This window comes from Grampus griseus (genome assembly GCF_964374135.1).
Source record: "Grampus griseus genome assembly, chromosome: 7".
NCBI classification, from domain to species: Eukaryota; Metazoa; Chordata; class Mammalia; order Artiodactyla; family Delphinidae; genus Grampus; species Grampus griseus.
In genome coordinates, this window is record NC_139001.1 from 51077326 (window position 1) to 51101116 (window position 23791).

Sequence of the window (23791 nt, forward strand, 5' to 3'; positions counted from 1 at the left end):
AATTTGCCAAGAAGAATGTCAAACTAAGTTAGAAATGAGGAAATGGAGCTGATGCCTGTAATGAGCTTATTTTGGCGTGATATACCAGCAGTAGCCCATAATGATAGACATGTTAATACGTACCCAGATAACAGGAATACGTAAAACACAAATTTTATCTGACTCAGTCAGAAAATAATAAAGCAGCTGGCATGCTGTAATGTGAAGCTAAATACAGATATGTTTGCAAATAATTCACTGGGGCCAAAAGTAATTTGTTTCTACGGTTTCTTTGTATAAAAAGTGAGGGAAAGGAAGAATAAGGTGCAAGGTCCACTCTAAAATTATTTTTCGTGCAGTCATTAAGTTTCACTTACGTACAAATCTTGCAAACCAATCAAATGGATTTTTCAGTGAAGTTGTATAATTTTAAATGCTTTTGGTAAGTAATGAACTGTTTGCTTTCTAGTATTGACTGCAGGTTACTAACTCTTCCCTGATAGCTTATTGCTAAAGAAAAGAAAATAGTGGAAGGAAAATTACCAGGTAAAAGATTTGTTTCACTATTCAAAGAAAATGAAAAGAAGACCTAGCCCCTATTCATCTGGTCACATATGTTAGCATAGAAGGAAAGTATCTGGCCGTTCATTCAGTGCATAAAGACTGCTGCTGTTTGCTGGTATTGAATTGAACTCTTGAACCCCTATATTTTTCTAAGAAAGCAGACAAATTGATTATATATTCACTTTTCCACCATTACCATTTTACTGACATTTTAAAATCAGGTTCAAATAATTTAAAGACAACCAAAGAATAAAATTAGTCATTAGGCAAAACATACTCAGGCTTTAAATTGTCCTGTAAAACATAAGAAATCCCCAAATCATCATTATGCAAAATTGCCTATGTATCCACAGTCACCGGTTGCCTGTGGTGTTTAATTCAAAGCATGTCTATACGAAAACAACACAACTAGCTCAAGTCCTCTACTACTAAAATGTATCCTTGCTGAGATGATTCCAAGAATTTTGTTCATGTTGTGTGTTACAGAGCAAAGGCCACTTTAAGTTATTTCCATAAATATTTAATGTAAGAACTCATGACGATCCAGTGAGTCACCATTTGTAGGTACTTGTGAGATGTTAGGATGGGGATAAACTTTGTGAAATAATCAGGTTAGTTTTAAATGGTCTCTATTTTCCCTCCATAGTAAGGCATCTTTCCAGTCATTCTCCCAGATCCTCGGAGCCCTTTTCCGCAGCCCTGATACCCAGAGAATACTTAACTAAAGCCTGATACACATGGAGAAGGGCCTTGTGACCCAATCTTTTTTCTCCTGACTCACATCAAAATTTATTAATCCTGGGACTTCCCTGGTGGTCCAGTGGTTAAGAATCCGCCTTCCAATGCAGGGGACGCAGATTCGATCCCTGGTTGGGGAACTAAGATCCCACATGCCTTGGGGCAACTAAGCCCATGCACCACAACTACTGAGCCCCCGAGCTACAACTACAAAGCCCACACACTCTGGAGCCCACGTTCCACAACTAGAGAGAAGCCTGCGTGCTGCAATGAAGAGCCCGTGCACTGCAACAAAAGATCCTGCATGCCACAACTAAGACCCGACACAGCCAAAAAAAAAAATTATTCTATAATTCATTTTTTCAGGGCATTACTAGGTGACAGAAAGTCATCAACAATCAGTGGGAGCAGGGAGCAAATGAGTTAATGGATCCAGTGACTTGTTACTTCTCCTGGAATAAAGTCTTCTAGCTGGAGTGGTCAATGAAGGTTTCATATAAGAAAGGGGGGTTGATTTGACTCTAGGAGGATACGAACTACAGTTGATGGGAAGGGAAGACGACGTCCCAGTATATGTACAAATTGGTCATGTTCTTGGTCAACTAGGATCCAAATGTAAACCGTTGGCCCTCCAACTAATGTTTTAAGTTAAGACAATTAGTTTTCTTAATAAGTACAGATAAATAGGCAAATGGACACATGCATAAATAAAGAGGTCTAACTCTAAGAATGGAATAATGGGTAAGATTTATATTTCTGTTTGGTAATCTGATTTTTTGCTTATATAATAAAAAATCTAGTATTAACAACTCTGAAGTCCTCTTATCTAATAAATTATCCAAGAAAAGAAAAAAAAAGGTGTAGAATTACCACTCTAAAACAAACTCACGTTGGAATGGAAAGAAATACATTCTGGTGTCATATCAAACAGAATCTCACTTGGCCAAGCTACAATGAAGAACTTGCTTATAATTGCTTCCATGAGGAAGACAGAAATAAAATAGTAAGGGTATGATGTTGCTTATTTGTAGAGAGAAAAATGTTATTAATGTAGTGGAAAGCACACTGACCTTGGATAGACAATGTGAGTTTAAATTTCAGACCCACTAATGTACTAACTTCTTTGACATTGAGCAGCTCATCTATCACGCTTTTTCTAAAATGGAGGTTATAATATTCATCTCACAGAGTTGCTGAGGATATATATGTTATAAGTGAAATAGGTTTGCAAATTAGAAAACTACCAAAGGTGAGATACATTACTATCAACCTCTTTAAACTTGCCTTTGAGCTTATATGGTTTTTAAAAATTATTTTATTTGTAGCTTAGAGGTAATTTTGTCTTTTAGGTCCTAAATGTACTTCAAAATGTATTTTACATATGTCCCTTATACTGTAACTGTCCATATAAACATTACAGCTGGTGTTTGCCTTGATTCTAATGATGTCAGTGGACTGCAGAATTAGGGTATGAAAATATCTTCAGCTGTCTCCAAGACCTTGAGTAAAAAGGTGCCCTTCATTGGCTAAGTAAAGCAGGAATTCTGGGCTATTCACAAAGTAAAATGACCTGTGGTAGAATTTGAGATGAGACATTTTAGCTCAATCATTCATGACATTTTACTTCACTGAAATGTGTTGGTGAGTGGGTCTCTGGCATTATTTCTTGAAAGCATTTTAATCGTTGGGGGCAGGTGGGCTGTATTTAGGATCCATGAAGGGAGAGTGGATAATCCTTAGAGTGCTTTGGAAAGCAAATCTAGTCTGAGTCTGTCCTGCTTAATCGGAAATCGCTGCCCATTTTCAATAGGAAGGTACCTATGGCAAATGAACAAAGTTCCTGTTCAGCCTTCAAGCCCTCCATCAAAGATAAAGAAGGAAATAGATATAAAGCTGCAGTGCCAGCCATAATCTAACACAACTATTTTCCTTTCTTCTGTTCATTTTTTAAATCTCAACTTTAGTACAATTATCAACAATTTGTGTAATAAAGACTCCATAGACTACGGTGGAAATGACTGACTGATTTATTTATTATTTTTAAACATTTTTACTGGAGTATAATTGCTTTACAATGGTGTGTAAGTTTCTGCTGTATAGCAAAGTGAATCAGCTATACATATACATATATCCCCATATCTCCTCCCTCTTGGGTCTCCCTCCCACCCTCCCTATCCCACCCCTCTAGGTGGTCACAAAGCACCGAGCTGATCCTGTGCTATGTGGCTGCTTCCCACTAGCTATCTATTTTACATTTAGTAGTGTATATATGTCCATGCCTCTCTCTCACTTCATCCCAGCTTACCCTTCCCCCTCCCCCTGTCCTCAAGTCCATTCTCTACGTCTGCATCTTTATTCCTGTCCTGCCCCTAGGTTCTTCAGAACCTTTTTTATTTTTTTTTAGATTCCATATATATGTGTTAGCATACAGTATTTGTTTTTCTCTTTCTGACTTACTTCACTCTGTATGAGACTCTAGGTCCATCTACCTCACTACAAATAACACAATTTCGTTTCTTTTTATGGCTGAGTAATATTCCCTTGTATATATGTGCCACATCTTCTTTATCCATTCATCTGTCGATTGACTTACTTAAAGCAAGAAGTAGGAATAATGTGCACATTATGATGAAACCTAATGAGGTCGTCATAAGACAAGTTTACCTGCCTTACTCTTCTTCTTAGCTATGGCTAATTAAAAACTAGGACAAGTAAATTATATTGTAATATACAAAGTAGAGCTCATAACAAATCCATTTGGAAAAGTAAAGCTGGCCTAGCCAATCACCCATTATATAATTGTCTGCCAAAACCCTTTCACACAGATTAGGATGGGGAAAGAATAAATCTCCCATCAGTCGCGTTGCTAGCATACATCATCTTGCTTCACTCCAGCAACACGACCAGTGTTGGAATTGCCATGATCCGTGCTTCACAGAATTGGAAACTAAGACTCAGATATTCAGTCATGCCGTGATTTGATTCTAAGTCATGCCATGTTCATTGATTCTGAAATTAGGGCTCTTAACTCTACACAAAACCACCTCCCAGTGTTAAAGCAATGGAAAAGCAGTTTGGAAGTTACTGTATTCTTTTGGAATAAAGCTATAAGTGCCTAGACTGAGCAGAGAAAATAAAAATATAGTGAGATAGATTCAACCTGTACAGAAGAATCAGCAGAAGAGCCATTGATAGGTTCAAGGGGCAAGGGAGAGAGAGAGGGGGGTTAGAGCTGATTCCAAGGTTGTGTGGTTCAGCAATTAGAGGAATGGAGATACCATTAACAGAAATGTTGAGGTCAAAAGTTGAAATGTTGATTTCAATTTAGGGGACACATTTCAGTTAGACATTGATTTTCAGGTGGTAGTTGGAGGAGCTCACTTTCTGTTTCTAATTAAAATACTTCTCCGTGTATTCATGAATTATGAAAATGGGCACAGGAAACCTCCAAAATGAGAGAATAGTCTTAAAATAACTAATATTCAATAAATGTAACTTATTTTTTAAATATTCTTCTGATTTAAAAAAATAATTTAACAAATCTCACCATTTGAATCTATGCCGGTAATTTCAATGTTTTTTATTCATGGGTTTTCAAATGTGATTAGTTTTTGATTTATTGGTTTCAATTTCAAAGGGTTAGAAATTTAAATAATAACTATTAGCTTTATTCCATTTGTAACCTGAATTCATGAAGCTTTTCTAGATACTTTGGTAGGTGCTAGCCTTTTTAAAATCAGGTCACTTAGTGCAAGTGGATTTTATTATATGGATAAATAGCCTGTGATATTTTTACACACAGTTGTGTATTTGGCTTATATAAGCATGTGTACATGTGTTTGTGTATGGAAATATCTATTGTGTATATGTGTTCTAATAGTATGTTCTTCAACAGACAGGGAAAGAAAGCATAAACTGATGTTACATTGAGGCAAATTATTCTAAAAATTGGATTCCAAAATAACTGTTGTTCTCATTCTTCCATTTTGTGCACTCAGTTCTATTTTTATGAGCAGGTCAATATGTATTTATATGTAAAGAGTGTGATTATGAAAAAATTGTTTCCCATAATGAAGGAAAATTGCTCCCAGAGAATGAAACAACAACAACAAACCCAGAAAGATTACAAATTTCCTAGCTTTTCTTAGTTCTCACAGTACTTTTTTCTCAGCATTATTGCCAAGGTTGCACTGTAATTGTATTCTAACCAGACTGTCAAGATATCTCCCTTTGATGATGCAGGTTTTGGCAACTTATTTCACAAATAGCCTTGTTAAGCGCTATAATTACTATATCAAATTACCCTAAATGATACAAAATCATTGCGTTAAATTCAAAGATAATCTTCTTTCCATAACACAGAAAAGACTCATAGATATAGATTTAAAATTTCCCAGCACGTTCAGGGGCCCCTGAAATGCTAAGGAAGATATGAAGGGGACGAGTATGGAGAAGGTAATAACAGCAAACAGACTGGGAGGGAAGAGATGAATTCGGAGGGCCCTAATCCTTGCAGCTGGGACATTTGCTCCAGGACCTTCCTTTCTCTCCACCTCAGGCTTTTTGAGCTCCAGGTAGACTACTTGCCAGGACAATATGTTACATCTGGTCACAGTACTGGTGTTTCAAAAGATAGAATATAGTAACAATATTAACAACAACTTCAAAAGGTAGAATTTCAGGTAGTATGGAAACGGATTTAGGGAGATATTTTCCAGCATCTCTAAAATCTTACCACTTAGGTGCCTCCATCCCTTACAGTGTTTTTTTCCTTCTTTGTAGTGTTATCTGTTTAGTTTGACAGCCTTGAATGGAGCTTGCATCCTCCAATAGACTACGGTACCCTTCACAGCATCCTACACGGAGCCCAGGCAGGCATCTATGTCACCTGCCTGGACCCTGTGCGGACATTTCAGCTTTAGCCCCTGGTAAGTTCTGCTACCAAATTGTGTCTGGTATTGCTGGAACAGCATCAGATCACTACTTGGTCAAAGTCATGAATAGAAATGGTGGAAGAAAGGATAGAAAATCTCAAAGCTTGAAAGCTTGTTCCTGAGCAATTCTAAAATAAATACATAAATAACCCTTCTCTATTAACTACATAGCTTGGTTAGATTTTTTGTTAGAGGTTTGGTAATTTACTGTTCTCCTTGAATATGATTATGAAATAGAAACAATTAGAAAGAGCTGTTAGAAACTTTTTCTAGCTTAAATTTGAAATTGAATGTGCTCTTAAGCTCCCAGAACAGCTGATTACAGTGCTGTCCATGTGTACTATTACGTAGACACAAAAATGTGCATCTGTTTATTCAGTGGATGCAGAATAGCCTTATTTCTAATGAATATATTGTATATTGAGTGAAATCTGGTAGTGTTGAAAAAAACAAGCTTTTCAGAGCCTCGTGAACCCAGCTTCCCCACTTTTAATGGGCCTTAAAAGGATGAGCCACTTTTTTGGGGTAACACAGGCAGTAAGCAGCCATCTGAGAGCCAGATTCAAGCCTGAGTGATTCCAACACCTCTATTCCTAAGTAGTACATGCCGGCCTCTCCAAAATAAGAGTCGCCGTTTATCAAGCATCTAGTCTCTGTACCGTATTTTACAACATTATAACCTAATCACCCAAAACATCCTATGGTAAACATTTCTGCACCGAATTGAAATACATTTTGTATTTTGCCACATGTTGTTGATCTTACTACCAATATATATACATGTGTCAAATTATGCCTCAGGTAGGTTTCTCCATGAGGTCAGGGATGGTGACTTACTTATTTTATCCCCTAGAGTAGCTAACACTGTGCCTTAGCCAGAATAAGTGCCCAGAAAAGTTTAACAGATTGCCATTGGATTTGAGAATATATTTTTTTATCCACTTAAATTTAATAGACCATGGGCATCTAATATCTACTAGATATGCTACTAGTTTTGAGTAGCTATATCTATGCTACTAGTTTGGAAAAAATAGTAAAATTTTAGCTCTGATGCCAATTCTTAAAAGCTTAAAGCCAAAAGATCAAGACAAGTTTTACAAATGTTTCATAGAATAGTGAGCATGATAAATAAATGCCTCTATGTCTTGGCCAGAATTAATCTTACTGTGGTCTGAGCTGTTGGAATTTCTGGTATTACAATTGTATCCTGGTTCATCCAGAGGTATTATTCTCTGTTACCTAGTCCACATGTTCCTCGAGGATTTAGAATAAGGACTCAGTAAATACTTAATGGAATTGAATGTATAAATCAATAAATACCTTCAAGAGTTGCAGGTGAGAGGAGAGTATTGGAATAACAAAGCCAAACAATGAATCAGATTAGTTAGGGGAAAGTTTTGAGATTTAAATGAGTCTCAGGCTGCAATTTAAATAAGATTAATTGGAAAACATGGAGAGTGATTTACACAAATGAGTCAGTCTAGGCTGTCTTAAGAGGTGGCAAAGGAACCAAAAGGAGGAACCAAAGGAAGAAAGCTTACCCAGAATATAGCACAGGAATGGCGTATGGAAGGAAGTGAGAGCAAATGGAGTGGAATCAAATGTGAGCAATCAAATGAGAGTTTAATAGATATCACTAAAGGATTTTTATACTCCATATTCAATCTTCTTTCTTTCCACATACTATTAGGATACGAATTGAATATTTTTTCTTTTTTTTGATTGCACCAAGTGGTTTGCAGGATCTCAGTTCCCTGATCAGGCATCGAACCCGGGCCCTCAGCGGTGAAAGCACAGAGTCCTAACCACTGAACCACCAGGGAATTCCCATGAATTGCATTTTTGATTGGATACAAATCTTTCACAAAGATCTCTTACTTGCAATATATTTTTTCATAACTTTATAGACATCAGTAGCATGCTTATTTTTAAAAATATTCCCAAGGACTCATATTTCATGAAAATTATGTTTGTAAACCAGACATGGTCAGTTGAACAAATACCACAGTATAAGATCCATAACAATTCCATAACTGTGTATTCTTATCCTGATGAATTAGGAGTTATGGTACATCTTTTCTCTTATCAAGAACCAATGCTTCATGGGGACACTGTTTGACACCGCCTAATGCAGTCAGGATGGGAAAAGAGCTGGGCCATCTTCTGATAAGAAATGCAGGTTTTAGGGCTTCCCTGGTGGCGCAGTGATTGAGAGTCCGCCTGCCGATGCAGGGGATACGGGTTCGTGCTGGCTGGGCCTGTGAGCCATGGCCGCTGAACCTGCGCATCCGGAGCCTGTGCTCCGCAATGGGAGAGGCCACAACGGTGAGAGGTCCGCATACCGCAAAAAAAAAAAAAAAAAAAAAAAAAGGAAATGCAGGTTTTAGGAGAACTCAGCATGGATATAATGACACAGGGGGATCGCATGTCTTCAGTATCTATTTGGTTGCAGACACTGTGCTATGCATTTTCTTATACCTCAATGTCCTCTTTTAAAAAGGGGGAAACTGAGCCCACAGAGGTCAACTGCACACCCAATGTCTCACTACCAGAAACCGGCAAAGCTGGGATTCAAACCCAAGTCTTACTCCAAAGGCAGTGCTTTACCTACTACAAACACTGCCTTTCAACATTATGCAGAAGTACCTTAGGGTTATTTTCACCTGCTATAATCCCCACAAGTAGGAAAACAGAGACCAAGAAAAAGGAAGTGAATTGAACCTACCATAATTCATATTTCACTAAGCTATTTCTTATTAAACTCAGTGTAAAAGATGAGCAGTATATGCTATTGCTCAAAATGAGCAAAAGTAGTAATGTTGCTGAAATAAAACAGCACTATTTCATAGTTTTATAATTTGCCCTTTCATTTTTCTTCCATTCAATTTGAAGATTACACTAGTCCTTTGAACACTTATAGTATAGCAAACTTTGGCATGACTAAGAACTGGAACCTCATCTTTGGCTCACAATTATTCCTATTGATGGGGCTATTTGGCTGCACAGACTGAATAGTTATAGGAAAATAAGTCAATCAGTTGTACAGTACATGAACCTCTGAAAGCCACATCCATCACTTATCTTTGAAATTTTTTTTTTTTTTGGCTGCGCTGTGCAGCATGTGAGATCTTAGTTCCCCGACTAGGGATGGAATCTGTCCCCCCTGCATTGGGAGCTCAGAGTCTTAACCACTGGACCATCAGGAAAGTCCCTGCATTACTTATCTTTAACTCATTCAGCATGGTTTGGCATTCCATAACTTATAGAAATAAATGCTGAGGAGAAAAAAATAGGCTTTTCTGACAGAAATTCATACCAGTTAAACCTGGAAGAGTCTTCAAACACTGGACCTTTCTTTCTTTTGTACTGTCATTAATGTTCAGAAGGCAAAATAAATGCTGAACAATCAACGACAATTGTAGATCAGAATGAATTACAGCCACATTCCCAAAGAAGATGAGAAAAAAGAATGAAACGAAACTGTATGGACTATAGGTCCAGTACAGCTTTTACTTGAACACATTTGATTGGAGGTCCCTGCGGGTGACAGGCCCCTCCAGGTGTGGGACTGATGATGTCTTACCCATCCTTAAGAATCCCAGGAAAATCCTCAGTGAGATTCCTGGAACTTGTACTCAGGGTGCCCATTGCCTACCAATCACTCATTTTGTAAAATACAGGGTCTCCATGAAGAGAGACTGTTTGCATATGAATGCCCTAACACTAGAAATAAATGTCCACTTTAACTTGATGACCCTGCAAAACCTCACATCACTGAAAATTTCTGGAGCCTCTCTGCTTTGAACAGCTCAGTCTGAGTCCAGCAATATTCTGTGTCATCCAGTGTCTCAGGATTTTAAATACAGAGCCTTGAAAATCTTATTAGTCAACTTACTGTCAAATTCCTAAAATGCAAGCCTCATTTAGAAAGTCACATGCTACTTCCAGAACGGACTGTGGCTTCTTTTTCAGTGTGTGGAGACAAATAGCCCAATCAACTGGAAATCCCCGTTCTCTTTACTGACTAGACTTACTCTCAAGATTGAAAGGAGATGGTGAGATATTGAATTCATATGTCTCATTATTAAGTAATTTTTAGGAACATGGCCCATGTGAGAAAATGCTTTATTTTTATTCCTCATTTCTAAGAATATTTGGAGCGAAAAGTGTTGAAGAGAAAGTCAGTCTCCCCCAAATTTGGCTGTGACAGGAAGTTCAATAAATATCCCCCATTTTACATTATATGTCTGGTCCCACTTATTAGATGTACAACAAACTTCTAAATGATGCCAGAACTCCTGTGTACTTATCCAAATCTTCAGTAAGCTCCTGGCCTTTTACAGTTCACTCATGTTCAGTAGGCATCAGGTCCATTAAACTTAGTTGTAACCATATTGTCTCTGCCTGACGGCAAGTGGAAAAGAATGGATGCCACAAACTTTAATATTCAGAAGGCCTGTTCTAATCTGGCTTTTTACTGGAAGACTGTGTCCAGCTCTAGGCTCCAAAGGCCTAGAGACAAGGAGAATTTGGATAGAGCTCATTAAGGCCCTTATTGGGTGCTGGGAATATTCAATCCAGAAAAGAAGGTAATGAAGAATTGCCTCATGTATTTAAAAAGGTGAGTAGGGAGTTCCCTGGTGACCTAGTGGTTAGGATTCTGGGCTTTCACTGCCGTGGCCTGGGTTCAATCCCTGGGGAACTGAGATCCCACAAGCCCGCAAGTGCAGACGAATAAATAAGTAAGTAAATAAATAAATAATTTTTTTTTAAAAAAGGTGAGTACATGAACTTTTATTGACAAGAGTAAATGAAGAGTTATTTTAGAATAAAGTGGGGCATCACTCAAGTTTTTCATAAGAAACTTTTCTAACCTGTAAAATTATTTGATCTCATATTGAAAACTAGTTGTAACTATGGATTCTTCTCTGATATATACAAAATGGAGCAAGTCTCAGGGACTTGGGTCGATTTCTGTATTTTTCATGAAGAAGTGTGGTTAGATTAGGCATTTTCTGAAGTTCTTTCCCAATTCTAGGTTTCTAATACTGGTAGCCAAATAAATATACAGTCTTCTCATAAGCCTACTATTGTAAATACAAGTAATGTTTAAGTAAATCTAGAAATGTGATGAAATAAATTGCAGAAAGTGACATTGCCATTTACTTCTAAATAGAGAAGATTTATATATAGTCATCCCTTTAAATAAAAATATAGAAACCAAACCAGTTAACTACATATTGTACAAGAGTAAAAGCAAATAGTACAAGACGAGACAATGAGACTCTTACCGTATAACCTCAGAGAGGTTATCATAAATAGGCACTTACTCAGAAGATTAAAAATTCTGAAAGATAAGCAGTTTGCTACAAGGTCAAACTGGTAGCCCTAGAAAACATTTGAAAAAGATGAAATTTGTCTTTGGTGCACCTCTACCCCTGCATCTCTGGCTTCTAGTACCTTTTTACTGCCATTGGCTGTTTAGAGTCATTCCAAGAAGCAAACATTGTTTCTGCCCTCTCCACCATAAAGACACACCCTTTGCTTTTAAGCTTTTTCAGGTATGATGCCATCAATTTAACATTTTTAGTCTTGTGTCCCATTATTTTGAATTAAATTGATTAATCTATGCCGGAGGATATATCCTTAACAGGTTATGTAACTGTTTCCCTCGTGTTTCTACTGCTGAGAATTCTAGGCTGTTGGTTAGAAAGGGACTGATGTGACATTTTGTTGCCCCTGGAATCTTACCAGTCGGTGCCCACCTCATCTATATGTTTACACAGGCAAAGATGAACTAGCAAACAATCTGGATTTACATGTTGAAATATCTTGCTATTTCCTTTATTTCTAATCTAAAATTAAATCATTCTTTCAAATATTCTTTTATAACAGACTATTTCTGCAAACTCCTGAAAAGATTTTTTTTAAGTAAGCCATGTCTAATTCATTTAACAATGATTACAATATACTGATCTTATTATATGAATTGGAAAGGTTTGTTAATTATGTCTCTGTAATGGAAAATTTAATTTTATTTGCTTCATTAATTGACAAGAAAGATTTTCAGGGATTTGAATTTTAAAGAGCATTAATGATAGGTGATTCCAAGAATACTCATATGTGTCCTGGGCAATTTCAATAAATTGAAGAGATTTGTTTATTTACCAGGATTTAAAGCTGCACCCGATTTTTATTTGTCAAAGAACACATTGCTTTTGAGGGCTAAAAGCAACAATTGCTTTAACAAGGTCATTTAACAATTAAGTTTTTTTGTTGTTGCTGTTATTTGTTTTGTTTGATAGAGAATGTTCAGATAATATTTGAAACATAAAGAATTGTTGGATAGGAAAGAAGTATTTAGTACAGATGAAATTTTGAAGATTCTGTTCTTCTTGTTATATCTTTGGGCAACACTTTTCAAGGTTAGCATAGAGAGGTAAGTTCTAGGACACTGTGGAGAAGTCTGCCACTATGAGCAAAAGGCTGTGATGGAAAATTGCTCTAAAATTACCTCCAATATGAAAAGATTTCATTATTATGTTTATTTACTTCTATTTATTTGCACCTCTTACCAGTTGCATCTCTTATTCAACCAAATATAAGTTATATTTATTAAGTGAAATAATATATTTGAAAATGATTTTAAAATGCTATAGCACTTTAAAGATACAGCATCAAATTATAATTCTTTGTTTTCAGCAGGAATAAATTTGCCTATTTGTTTCCCAACAACTGAACATCTTTCTGTATTTGGGCTCCATGACTAATATGCTATTAGAATTTTACTTTCTTATATATGTTTCTCTAATTAGAAAGGAATCTGAAAAAGTCAAAGACTGTTTTGCCCCAGTGTTCTTAAAACGAATCATTCACTACAATCTGTAATTACACTTACTATGTTTCCACTAAACTCTTTTTAGCCACCTTTATTGTTTATACCTGCAAAAAATCCAACAACAAGTCCTGCCTGGATACAAATTAGTGCCGTGACCTTTGCTGTCTTACTTGTATTTCTAGAAACAGAGCTTAAATGTGAAATTAAAATCACCCCCATTCAATAAGTACATAATGTTTGTGTGTTGCAGATCATAGCCCTTTATCAGGAATAATAATGCAGCTTTACTTTATACGGGAAATGGAGAATAAAACCTCAACAAATGGATGCAACTCTTCAGAATGGCTCCCAAATGGGCAGTGCTGAAAATTGATCTGGTTACTTGTCAATTGCATTATTCAGAGATTACATCAGCATCAAAGCTGTAGCCAATGCTGGCTCATTGCCCACCCCATGATAACCTTTGATTAAAAAACAACTCTGTAAAGATATAAGCACCTCCAGGGCTGCAATTTGAGCTATGAAACCTAATTAAACAACTTTCTACCAGGCTCATTAATAAGCACTGAACCAGATTCTAAGCAAACACCTGAACACATGACAGTGATTGCTAACAAAACATTTCATAGCATATAGTCACCAGTAAGTCATTCTAGAGGAAAAGCAGGCAGTTGACTGAGACAGTTTTCATAATATCTATTTCTGATTTTGTTTATGATCCATTGTATAGACTAGCTTATTAGATTATTGCTAACTGAAATCCCGAATTGAAATCTGTTGGCAATGGCATGCTCTTTGATGTTCCTCAAACAATTCTATTCTGTCACATCAGTACATAAGACATCATGCTTCTTTACCTGGGGGGTTATGTTCATTGAGAATCACAAGTGATGCTGGTGTAGGTCTTCTTTTCCTGATCTGTGAACAACAAAGGCCCAGCTAAGGTCAGAGACTGTCAGACTCTGTTCCAGGTTACTCTACAGCTTGCAAGGCTGTCCCATCCTCATCTTTTCCCAACATAAAGAGCAAATTTCTGGGGGGCACACAGTAGGCGCTCGCTAATTTTATTTTGAATAATAGAAAGCCAGACAGTAGAACTGTCAGATATTAATATCACCTTCTTTGATCAAAAAGCTGCATTTCCACAGAAAAGAAATAGTTGTATGTAACCAAATGATACCACTGAATACTAATATGCAGTGAAGGTACAGGGATGACTTGCTCATTTTAGTGGCTCTCTTGGAGCCTCATAAATTGATGAAGCTTTCGAGATCCATTACACTTATTTCTAAATGGGGTAAGAGAAGCTTAGAAAACTCAAATTTCCAGCAGGTTAAATTTAACAGCATACGTTCTTAACTTCAATTAATATTATGAACTTTTCTTATTTTCTATAGTATTATTTAGAACAAATTAACACAGAAAGAATGAATATGGATCTTACAAAAGTATATAATTCACTTAAAACTAATAGGTTTGGTGCGGGGGTTTTTCTCCTTATTTTAGGAGTTACAGGAACATATTATGATTAGAATTTCTAATGTATCCTTGATTTTTTAAATATATAAGTAAATTTCCAAATCAGTAGGATAGTGAATAAATTTTAAACAATGATATCTTGTCCAGGATAGAACCAATGCCCCATTCAACATAGATACACGTTCAAGGTTGTATTTATCTGGCTTGAGTTTGGGTGAATCTACTTCAGATTATCAAAACATCCTAGGAAGTTGAGAGTCTCAGATTCAATAATTACTTTTAAGACTTTGTATATAATATTTGGGAGAGGCTTCAGGAATAATTTAGGGTTTAAGAAATTAATGAATTAGGTAGCAGACCCCATAAATTTGTTTTTGCCTCCTCACTGTTGTAATTTTACCACAAATGATCTTTTGAGTGGTTCCATTGAATCAAGAGTCTAAGTAATCTGAATATGAAAGGTGATACAGTAAACCAATCTCACATGAGAGAGGGAGAGAGATAGAACTAAAGATATATAGACATATTAAACTTGGGAAAAATCCAGGTTGTGTTAAAATACCATTTTTAATACCTGAATAAAATGTTTCTTAAATTATACATATACCTGCGATCCTATAATATATTACATATAATTACTGCTTTGGATACACAATGAAAACATTAAAATGAAACATTAAGCCTGTAATCTGAGATTATTCCAAGATTTAATGCTTTCATTGTTAAATGAATAATAATAAATAAATAATTTTATTATAAATAATAAAATAAAAGCTTGCTAATTTTGAAAAAAAAATTGAAGTTTCTCTAAATGTTGAACCTGTTATTTTAATAAGCAAAAGCAAACATTTTTGGATCCCAATCTAAACTGCTAATATAATCATTTTTCCTTAATGGGTGCTAATTTGTATCACATGAAATGCTGCATTTTAGCCAGTAGTTCCCCCAATGCAACTCAAATACAAGTGCATGTGGAAACGAAATTATTTCTCGTTCATATGTCCTGGGAAGTCACAAAGTTAGGCAAATTCAAGAGGTGGAGAAGCTTTCAATTAATAACAAGAATATACGTCTGTATTACTTACATACAGGAGCTGGTCCCCACCCAGTTCCACTTACCTGTTCAGCTGCTTCAGGTGCAATCTGACTCTGGAATAAAGGCACAGCAAATTGTATCTTTTTGGGACTGTTGGGCTCCATGACAATGATGAGAATTAGAGATGTGAAGTGCTCAGAAAGACTAACCCCAGGTGGTGTCTGGGATGTGTTTCCTCAGGCGCACTCCACCCCGCTACAGAATGCTTCGTAATAAATAGCTGTAATTCTAGAGAAAGCAAGTGAAGATGCCGAGGTCTGAGTAACTCCCTTCTTCAACATCCACAGTGATGCCTGGCTTGCCTGTTCCCCCAGCAATCCCTTAGATCCTCTCAGCACAATGCAGAAACGAACTGTAAGCTAATTGTGTGCCTCTTCGCTAATATACACATGCCAAGCATTCACTCAGCAGCTAATTGAAAATGCAATGCTAGCCTTGAAGGACCTGCTGCCCCGGGATTTGAAAGAAAGGCTCTATCCACTGTACATTACTAACCGGCTGCTCAAAAGTGCAATGTAAGCTCCCTCTGAGTATTGCAGGGATGGGCCATTCATTATTGATGAACATAAAGCAGTAAGTTTTTAGAGTTGGGGGCAGGGTTTGGGTATAGGATCATTTCATTTCTCTTGGAGAACCTTATCCGTCAGACACCTTTGTTATTTCACATCCAGCTACCAAATTGATGAATTGCCATGGAGGGTAAGCCACAACCAATAATATCAGCTATATTTATGCTGTGAGATCTGATTAGGTAAGACTGATCATGGAATGCAGAGCGTCTGTGGTGGAGTGAGGACAACATTGCTCTCAGGACTGAGCAGATCTCAGTTCAACTTCTATCCCTACCACTAACAAGCTCTGTGGCCTCAAGCAAATCAGAGGCTATATCTAGGCCGCCATACTTTCCTCAGACAAACAAGGAGATTGGACTTAGTGACCTTTAAGCTCCTGTTCTGTTCCAGCATTCTATAATTGTAGTCCACAGTTTTCATTAGAGTGGAAAGTATTGGACAGCTAAATTTAGCAAATGGCTTGAAAGTCACGGCTGCTGCAATGACCTCTTTTATTTCCTGGTGGAGCCAGTTATATCCTCTGATATGGAAGAATACAGAAGTGACTAGAAGACATTAGTGGAAACCTAATGGGATCCAGCATTGTGATTTGTTGCCAATAGTGGGGATATATGTAACCAAAGGTCTTAGGGGAAAAAAGTGTAAAAGGGGAAATCTTCAGAATGATAGAGGATGATGATTATATTGGCTAGTGGTGAAGGTCGAGGGGGCCACTGGCCTGCTCTTCACATCTGTTAATATCTAAGGAGAGGCAATAGCACAGCCAGATGGCTTCATGCATTCAACTCCTTTTGCAAAGAAAGGCTGAAAATGAAGCTGCTTTAAAAGGAGAAAGAACTTCTCTACTTCTTTATTTGAAAGATAGTGTTTGATGAATGCTAGACTTATATATATATATATATATATTTTTTCTTTACATATTCATTCCCCCTGTATGTGTGTGTGTGGGCAGAACCTTACTCAATGCCTAGACTATGCAACTGTATTTTTTTTTATGTTTCAAATTTTTTATTTATTTTTCTTACATGTTTATTGGGGTATAATTGCTTTACAATGGTGTGTTAGTTTCTGTTTTATAACAAACTGAATCAGTTATACATATACATATGTTCCCATATCTCTTCCCTCTTGCGTCTCCCTCCCACCCTCCCTATCCCACCCCTCTAGGTGGTCACAAAGCACAGACCTGATCTCCCTGTGCTATGCGGCTGCTTCTCACTAGCTGTCTATTTTACGTTTGGTAGTGTATATATGTCCATGCCACTCTCTCACTTTGTCACAGCTTACCTTTGCCCCTCCCCATATCCTCAAGTCCATTCTCTAGTAGGTCTGTGTCTTTATTCCTGTCTTACCCCTAGCCTCTTTATGACATTTTTTTTTCTTAGATTCCATATATATATGTGTTAGTGTACGGTATTGGTCTTTTTCTTTCTTTCTTTCTTTCTTTTTTACATCTTTATTGGAATATAATTGCTTTACAATGGTGTGTTAGTTTCTGCTTTATAACAAACTGAATAAGTTATACATATACATATGTTCCCATATCTCTTCCCTCTTGAGTCTCCCTCCCTCCCACCCTCCCTATCCCACCCCTCTAGGTGGTCACATAGCACTGAGTTGATCTCCCTGTGCTATGCGGCTGCTTCCCACTAGCTATCTATTTTACGTTTGGTAGTGTATATATGTCCATGCCACTCTCTCACTTTGTCCCAGCTTACCCCTCCCCCTCCCCATATCCTCAAGTCCATTCTCTAGTAGGTCTGCATCTTTATTCCTGTCTTACCCCTAGGTTCTTCATGACATTTTTTTTTTCGTAGATTCCATTTTTGTGTGTTAGCATATGGTATTTGTCTTTCTCTTTCTGACTTACTTCATTCTGTATGACAGACTCTAGGTCCATCCACCTCACTACAAATAACTCAATTTCCTTTCTTTTTATGGCTGAATATTATTCCATTGTATATATGTGCCACATCTTCTTTATCCATTCATCCAATGATGGACACTTAGGTTGTTTCCGTCTTCTGGCTATTGTAAATAGAGCTGCAATGAACATTTTGGTACATGACTCTTTTTGAATTATGGTTTCCTCAGGGTATATGCCCAGTAGTGGGATTGCTGGGTCGTATGGTAGTTCTATTTTTAGTTTTTTAAGGAATCTCCATACTGTTCTCCATAGTGGCTGTATCATTTTACATTCCCACCAACAGTGCAAGAGGGTCCCCTTTTCTCCACACCCTCTCCAGCATTTGTTGTTTGTAGATATTCTGATGATGGCCATTCTGACTGGTGTGAGATGATATCTCATTGTAGTTTTGATTTGCATTTCTTTAATGATTAATGATGTTGAGCATTCTTTCATGTGTTTGTTGGCACTCGTATATCATCTTTGGAGAAATGTCTATTTAGGTCTTCTGCCCATTTTTGGATTGGGTTGTTTATTTGTTATTGAGCTGCATGAGCTGCCTGTAAATTTTGCAGATTAATCCTTTGTCAGTTGCTTCATTTGCAAATATTTTCTCCCATTCTGAGGGTCGTCTTTTGGTCTTGTTTATGGTTTCCTTTGCTGTGCAAAAGCTTTGAAGTTTCATTAGGTCCCATTTGTTTATTTTTGTTTTTATTTCCATTTCTCTAGGAGGTGGGTCAAAAAGGATCTTGTTGTGATTTATGTCATAGGGTGTTCTGCCTATGTTTTCCTCTAAGAGTTTGGTAGTTTCTAGCCTTACATTTAGGTCTTTAATCCATTATGAGTTTACTTTTGTGTATGGTGTTAGGGAGTGTTCTAATCTCGTATTTCTACATGTACCTGTCCAGTTTTCCCAGCACCAATTATTGAAAAGGCTGTCCTTTCTCCACTGTACATTCCTGCCTCTTTTATCAAAGATAAGGTGAACATATGTGCATGGGTTTATCTCTGGGCCTTCTATGCTGTTCCATTGATCTATATTTCTGTTTTTGTTCCAGTACCATACTGTCTTGATTACTGTAGCTTTGTAGTATAGTCTGAAGTCAGGGAGCCTGATTCCTCCAGCTCCGTTTTTCGTTCTCAAGATTGCTTTGGCTATTCGGGGTCTTTTGTGTTTCCATACAAATTGTGAAATTTTTTGTTCTAGTTCTGTGAAAAATGCCAGTGGTAGTTTGATAGGGATTGCATTGAATCTGTAGATTGCTTTGGGTAGTAGAGTCATTTTCACAATGTTGATTCTTCTAATATAAGAACACGGTATATCTCTCCATCTATTTGTATCATCTTTAATTTCTTTCATCAGTGTCTTATAATTTTCTGCATATAGGTCTTTTGTCTCCTTAGGTAGGTTTATTCCTAGATATTTTAATCTTTTTGTTGCAATGGTTAATGGGAGTGTTTTCTTGATTCCACTTTCAGATTTTTCATCATTAGTGTATAGGTATGCCAGAGATTTCTGTGCATTAATTTTGTGTCCTGCTACTTTACCAAATTCTTTGATTAGCTCTAGTATATTTAGGATTCTCTATGTATAGTATCATGTCATCTGCAAACAGTGACAGCTTTACTTCTTCTTTTCCGATTTGGATTCCTTTTATTTCCTTTTCTTCTCTGATTGCTGTGGCTAAAATTTCCACAACTATGTTGAATAAGAGTGGTGAGAGTGGGCAACCTTGTCTTGTTCCTGATCTTAGTGGAAATGCTTTCAGTTTTTCACCATTGAGGACGATGTTGGCTGTGGGTTTGTCATATATGGCCTTTATTATGTTGAGGAAAGTTCCCTCTATGCCTACTTTCTGCAGGGTTTTTATCATAAATGTGTGTTGAATTTTGTCGAAAGCTTTCTCTGCATCTATTGAGAGGACCATATGGTTTTTCTCCTTCAATTTGTTAATATGGTGTATCACATTGATTGATTTGCGTATATTGAAGAATCCTTGCATTCCTGGAATAAACCCCCTTGATCATGGTGTATGCTACTTTTAATGTGCTGTTGGATTCTGTTTGCTAGTATTTTGTTGAGGACTTTTGCATCTATGTTCATCAGTGATATTGACCTGTAGTTTTCTTTCTTTGTGACATCCTTGTCTGGTGTTGGTATCAGGTTGATGGTGGCCTTGTAGAATGAGTTTGGGAGTGTTCCTCCCTCTGCTATATTTTGGAAGAGTTTGAGAAGGATAGGTGTTAGCTCTTCTCTAAATGTTTGATAGAATTCGCCTGTGAAGCCATCTGGTCCTGGGCTTTTGTTTGTTGGAAGATTTTTAATCACAGTTTCAATTTCAGTGCTTGTGATTGGTCTGTTCGTATTTTCTATTTCTTCCTGATTCAATCTTGGCAGTTGTGCATTTCTAAGAATTTGTCCATTTCTTCCAGGTTTTCCATTTTATTGGCATGGAGTTGCTTGTAGTAATCTCTCATGATCTTTTGTATTTCTGCAGTGTCAGTTGTTACTCTCCTTTTTCATTTCTAATTCTATTGATTTGAGTCTTCTCCCTTTTTTTCTTGATGAGTCTGGCTAGTGGTTTATCAATTTCGTTTATCTTCTCAAAGAACCATCTTTTAGTTTTATTGATCTTTGCTATCGTTTCCTTCATTTCTTTTTCATTTATTTCTGATCTGATCTTTATGATTTCTTTCCTTCTGCTAACTTTGGGGTTTTTTTGTTCTTCTTTTTCTAATTGCTTTAGGTGCAAGGTTAGGTTGTTTATTCGAGATGTTTCCTGTTTCTTAAGGTAGGATTGTATTGCTATAAACTTCCCTCTTAGAACTGCTTATGCTGCGTCCCATAGGTTTTGGGTTGTTGTGTCTCCATTTTCATTTGTTTCTAGGTATTTTTTGATTTCCTCTTTGGTTTCTTCAGTGATCACTTCGTTATTAAGTAGTGTATTGTTTAGCCTCCATGTGTTTGTATTTTTTACAGATATTTTCCTGTAATTGATATCTAGCCTCATAGCGTTGTGGTCAGAAAAGATACTTGATACAATTTTAATTTTCTTAAATTTACCAAGGCTTGATTTGTGACCCAAGATATGATCCATCCTGGAGAATCTTCCATGAGCACTTGAGAAAACAGTGTATTCTGTTGTTTTTGGATGGAATGTCCTATAAATATCAATTAAGTCCACCTTGTTTAATGTATCATTTAAAGCTTGTGTTTCCTTATTTATTTTCATTTTGGATGATCTGTCCATTGGTGAAAGTGGGATGTTAAAGTCCACTACTATGAATGTGTTACTCTCGATTTCCCCTTTTTTTTGTGGTATGGGGGCCTCTCACAGTTGTGGCCTCTCCTGTTGCAGAGCACAGGCTCTGGACGCGCAGGCTCAGCGGCCATGGCTCATGGGCCCAACCGCTCCACGGCATGTGGCATCTTCCCGGACCGGGGCACGAACCCGTGTCCCCTGCATCAGCAGGCGGACTTTCAACCACTGCGCCACCAGGGAATCCCCGATTTCCCCTTTTATGGCTGTTAGTATTTGCCTTATGTATTGAGGTACTCCTATGTTGGGTGCATAAATATTTACAATTGTTATATCTTCTTCTTGGATCGATCCCTTGATCATTATGTAGTGTCCTTCTTTGTCTCTTCTAATAGTCTTTATTTTAAAGTCTATTTTGTCTGATATGAGAATTGCTACTCCAGCTTTCTTTTGGTTTCCATTTGCATGGAATATCTTTTTCCATCCCCTTGCTTTCAGTCTGTATGTGTCTCTAGGTCTAAAGTGGGTCTCTTGTAGACAGCATATATATGGGTCTTGTTTTTGTATCCATTCAGCCAGTCTGTGTCTTTTGGTGGGAGCATTTAATCCATTTACATTGAAGGTAATTCTTGATATGTATGTTCCTATTCCCATTTTCTTAATTGTTTTGGGTTTGTTATTGTAGGTCTTTTCCTTCTCTTGTGTTTCTTGCCTAGAGAAGATCCTTTAGCATTTGTTGTAAAGCTGGTTCGGTGGTGCTGAACTCTCTCAGCTTTTGCTTGTCTGAAAAGGTTTTAATTTCTCCATCAAATCTGAATGAGATCCTTGCTGGGTAGAGTAATCTTGGTTGTAGGTTTTTCTCCTTCATCACTTTAAAGATGTCCTGCCAGTCCCTTCTGGCTTGCAGAGTTTCTGCTGAAAGATCAGCTGTTAACCTTATGGGGATTCCCTTGTGTGTTATTTGTTGTTTTTCCCTTGCTGCTTTTAATATGTTTTCTTTGTATTTAATTTTTGACAGTTTAATTAATATGTGTCTTGGCGTGTTTCACCTTGGATTTACCCTGTATGGGACTCTCTGTGCTTCCTGGACTTGATTAACTATTTCCTTTCCCATATTAGGGAAGTTTTCAACTATAATCTCTTCAAATATTTTCTCAGTCCCTTTCTTTTTCTCTTCTTCTTCTGGAACCCCTATGATTCGAATGTTGGTGCATTTAATGTTGTCCCAGAGGTCTCTGAGACTGCCCTAAGTTATTTTCATTCTTTTTTCTTTATTCTGCTCTGCAGTAGTTATTTTCACTATTTTATCTTCCAGATCACTTATCCATTCTTCTGCCTCAGTTATTCTGCTATTGAACCCTTCTAGAGTATTTTTAATTTCATTTATTGTGTTGTTCATTGTTGCTTGTTTCCTCTTTAGTTCTTCTAGGTCCTTGTTAAATGTTTCTTGCATTGTCTCTAGTCTATTTCCAAGATTTTGGATCATCTTTACTATCATTATTCTGAATTCTTTTTCCAGTAGACTGCCTATTTCCTCTTCATTTGTTAGGTCTGGTGGGTTTTTATCTTGCTCCTTCATCTGCTGTGTGTTTTTCTGTCTTCTCATTTTGCTTATCTTACTGTGTTTGGGGTCTCCTTTCTGCAGGCTGCAGGTTCGTAGTTCCCATTGTTTTTGGTGTCTGTCCCCAGTGGCTAAAGTTGGCTCAGTGGGTTGTGTAGACTTCCTGGTGGAGGGGACTAGTGCCTGTGTTCTGGTGGATGAGGCTGGATCTTGTCTTTCTGGTGGGCAGGTGTATGTCTGGTGGTGTGTTTTGGGGTGTCTGTGGACTTCTTATGATTTTAGGCAGCCTCTCTGCTAATGGGTGGGGTTGTGTTCCTGTCTTGCTAGTTGTTTGGGATAGGGTGTCCAGCACTGTAGCTTGCTGGTCGTTGAGTGAAGCGGGGTGCTGGTGGTGAGATGGAGATCTCTGGGAGATTTTCGCCATTTGATATTACGTGGACCTGGGAGGTCTCTTGTGGACCACTGTCCTGAAGTTGGCTCTTGCACCTCAGAGGCATAGCACTGACTTCTTGGCTGCAGCACCAAGAGCCTTTCATCCACACGGCTCAGAATAAAAGGGAGAAAACGAAGAAAGAAAGAAAGGGGAAAAAAATGAAGTAAGATAAAATAAAATTATTAAAATAAAAAATATTAAGAAAAAAATATTTTAAGTAAAGAAAAAAAAAACTGACGGATAGAACCCTAAGACAAATGGTAGAAGCAAAGCTATACAGACAAAATCTCACACAGAAGCATACACATACACACTCACAAAAAGAGGAAAAGAGGAAAAAATCATAAATCTTGCTCTGAAAGTCCACCTCCTCAATTTGGGATGATTCGTTGTCTATTCATGTATTCCACAGATGCAGGGTACATCAAGTT

At 37.2% G+C, this 23791-nt stretch overlaps 1 protein-coding gene across 3 annotated transcripts in view; it reads right to left on the minus strand.

Moving 5' to 3' along the window:
• The window catches only part of PPP1R1C (protein phosphatase 1 regulatory inhibitor subunit 1C), a gene marked incomplete at both ends in the record, with an annotated part of 128731 nt that extends 112999 nt beyond the window's left edge, over positions 1–15732 (minus strand). For 2 of the 3 annotated variants that reach the window (XM_082658399.1, XM_082658398.1), the window contains 2 exons: positions 13911–13971; positions 15652–15732. In XM_082658399.1, coding sequence (XP_082514525.1) covers positions 13911–13971; positions 15652–15732 — 142 coding nt within the window. Of the gene's footprint in view, positions 1–13910; positions 13993–15651 lie in introns of all 3 variants that reach the window. The other variant, XM_082658397.1, reaches the window with a different exon arrangement.
• Between the last annotated feature and the right edge of the window lie 8059 nt (positions 15733–23791).